The 3,001-nt window shown below is 48.1% G+C and overlaps 1 protein-coding gene across 1 annotated transcript in view; it reads right to left on the reverse strand.

The window, feature by feature from the left end:
• The window catches only part of LRRC45 (leucine rich repeat containing 45), a gene marked incomplete at its 5' end in the record, with an annotated part of 8,795 nt that extends 6,082 nt beyond the window's left edge, over nt 1-2,713 (reverse strand). Inside the window, 5 exons of the mRNA XM_009071420.1 lie at nt 197-309; nt 735-863; nt 1,288-1,466; nt 1,773-1,843; nt 2,652-2,713. Coding sequence (XP_009069668.1) covers nt 197-309; nt 735-863; nt 1,288-1,466; nt 1,773-1,843; nt 2,652-2,713 — 554 coding nt within the window. The remainder of the gene's footprint in view (nt 1-196; nt 310-734; nt 864-1,287; nt 1,467-1,772; nt 1,844-2,651) is intronic.
• Nucleotides 2,714-3,001: the final 288 nt, after the last annotated feature.

Genomic DNA, 3,001 nt, shown 5'->3' on the forward strand with positions numbered 1-3,001 from the left:
TAGACTTGATTCCTGGGCAACCTAGCTCAGAGGAAGGACTCAGTGTACTAAACCATGCTGTGTGCTTGCCCGTAAAGATGCAAGTGCCACTTCAGGTGCACAATAACCCTGTCACAAAGTGTTCCATGGGGACCCCGAGGGAAAGCAAAGGATTCCAGCTGCCCCACCTGAATGGCCAACGTGTAAGACTGCTCACCTGCTTGTTCTTCTCATCCTTCAGACTCATCACCTCCTTACTGAGGATGGATACTTGGTTCTGGGCCTCACTCAGGATAGTCTCACGGTCTCTGTTGTGATCCAAGGCTTGTTCTGATGCAGAGAGAGCAGAAGAGCATGCACATGTTTCTAAAGCAATAGAACAGCAGGCACTGCAGGACGAGAGAGCGTTCAGGATGACACTTGGCTATCAGAAGCATCAGAACAGTTGCCCTTCTTAGGCTGGTCCATGTAGAGAGACCTCTCACTTTACATCACAAGGTGGGGTGGGATTGAAGAGAGCAGTGTGTGCATGGGGTAATCAACACCCTAGCCACAGGAAAGCTGTTCGACTGCTGTGGGCAGGATAATGACATGAGACATGCTGCATAAGCATGTAGGGCACTGTGGAAATACTGTAGAGAAAGGGAGGGAAGGAGGAATAGCTCTCTTCTGGAACAGCAAGTGCCCTATATCCCTCAAGTGCTGAACTGGGAAAGGAGTCAGTGATTCTTTACTGTATAACACATCATACTTACCCACAGCTTTCAGGATGTCACCAGGAACGTTGTTCCCTGCCAGCTCCAGCTTCTTCAGGGTCCTGTTGCTCTGCAGGCAGTTCAGCAGAGCTCGGCCACCCAGAAGTCCAATATTATTCCAACGCAAATCTACACAGAGAGCAAACGTTCACTGTGACAGCCATTTATTTGCTGAAAAGCAGAGAGCTCAAGAGAAACCATGCTCCTTATACAACTACGAGCATGGTTAACTCATCCCAGGCTCTCTTAGCACAAACACAGGTCAATACTGTCTCCCTTTTCAAGATGAATGAGAGGGAGGGAAAGTGAAAGACAAAGCAGGAAATGCAAGGATAAATCTTTAGTAAAGGAAGCCATTAAGTTCAAAATCTACACAAGTCTGCCTCTCACAAACCATGAGGTTGTACCTCTCCCTGCACAAAGCTGGCAATGCACTCCAGAGTGGCAGGAATTGGGAATGACACAAACCAGTTGGCAGATGTTGGAGCAGGCTGCATAGAACCTGAAGATATGTGTGTGTGTGCATACACTTACACGGGCAAAGAACACTCACCCAGCTCCTGAAGGCTGTCATTCTGTGTCAGTGCCATGGCCAGCTCTGCAGCCCCTTGATGGTTAATCTGGTTATTGCGCAGATCCAACCGCTGGAGAAAGTTGTTCGCTCCCAGTCCTTGGCAGAAAAAGGAGAAGCCCTCCTCCCACATGCCAAGGCTGTTCCATTCCAAGGTTAGGCTACGGAAAACAGACAGGATTGGAGTTCGTGGAGTAAACTGCATAACCTTGAATGATGGATCGTGGTACCCGGTCAAACACCCAGCTCCATGAACGGACTCGGTTTCGAGAGCAGCATGCTGCCAGGGCTCTGCATCCTCTAAAAGGGCACCTCCAGTTCTCACTCCTTCACCTGTCCCATCCCTCACAAGAAATTACACCACTTGACATTCCTCCTACCCCAACAAAAAATGCCCTCAACCCTCCTCAATTGCTGTGCTCCATCTGGCAGGAATAACAGAAAGAGAGGTAGATACAATTTTTTACCTCCTGATGGATTTGTTCTGCCTAAGAAGTTTTCCCAAAGCCTCAGCTCCCACGGTTCGCAGGTTATTTCCCTGAAACAGAAGTCCCAGGTGGTCAATAGGCTATGCCTGTCCCAGTCCACCTACCCCATCAAACACCACCAGATGCACCCCAACTGTATTGCCGATTTCAGTCAGATGAAGATGGACCAAGCACCATTTGTTTCACACATCAGTCAGCTTCCCACAAAATGAAAAACCCTGGAGGAACCCTGGGCCCATACACACCACTGGTCTTGTGAGGAGCCACAAGTGAGAGCTTGCAAAAGCCACAGGATAACACAGGATCTGTATGGGCCACAATGGGACAGAAAATGGTGATTCTAGGTAAGCAGAACCATTCCAACACATTTTATTAGAAAGAGCTCAGTAAGCACTAGCACAAATGAGTAAGGTGTGATGCAGTTTGTGACTGTATGCCAAAGTCACTCTCTCAGTACAGTGACCATCACATCTGAAGGCAGATGCTTAGTTCCAAACCCAGACTAGCTGAAAGGCATTGGCAAGCTGGATAAACTCTACAGAAGCACAAGTCAAACAGCTAGTAACTCACTGATCAATACCCAAATCACTCCAAAACCCTACATATGCCTCATCTGACCAAGCAGCAACTGACAAAAGACATACAGCAATGACTGTCTATCATCCTAAAGATGAACTGCAAAGTCGTGACATGGTGTTAAGGAGGCAAGTAATAAGTTACTTGAGAACAGGAATTTTATAGAACTATACATCTTGCTGAACAATCCTGCACCAGGATTGTCCATTTCTAACTCTGATAAGCCTGTGCTCCTCCTTCCTTCTCCACCACTTTGTTGTAATTCAATTTGAACAGACTCACCTTCAGATCCAAAGATTTGACTGTGGTGTTGGAGCAAAGACCATGCAAGAGAAGTTTTACACCTGAGCAGAAAAAAAAAAAAAGATTTAGAAATAACAGCCTCTGTGCAAGGCAGGAGCATATCATCCTGTCAAACAGCCAGCTCGGTAGACCTGGCTACGGCAAACAAACGGTTTGGTAAACGGCCACTGCTGTCGGGAAGTGCAAGCCCGAGCCTTCGGGGCAGGCGAATGGTCATGTATTCCCGGAGGAAGAGGTGTGTGGGCAGAGAACTGCATGTCACCTTGTGCACCTGCCTGAATCAGCGCTGAGAACAGCCCATGCCTACAGACCCCGCGGACACGGCTCGG

This window comes from Acanthisitta chloris, unplaced genomic scaffold (assembly GCF_000695815.1).
Source record: "Acanthisitta chloris isolate BGI_N310 unplaced genomic scaffold, ASM69581v1 scaffold22333, whole genome shotgun sequence".
Lineage (NCBI taxonomy): Eukaryota > Metazoa > Chordata > Aves > Passeriformes > Acanthisittidae > Acanthisitta > Acanthisitta chloris.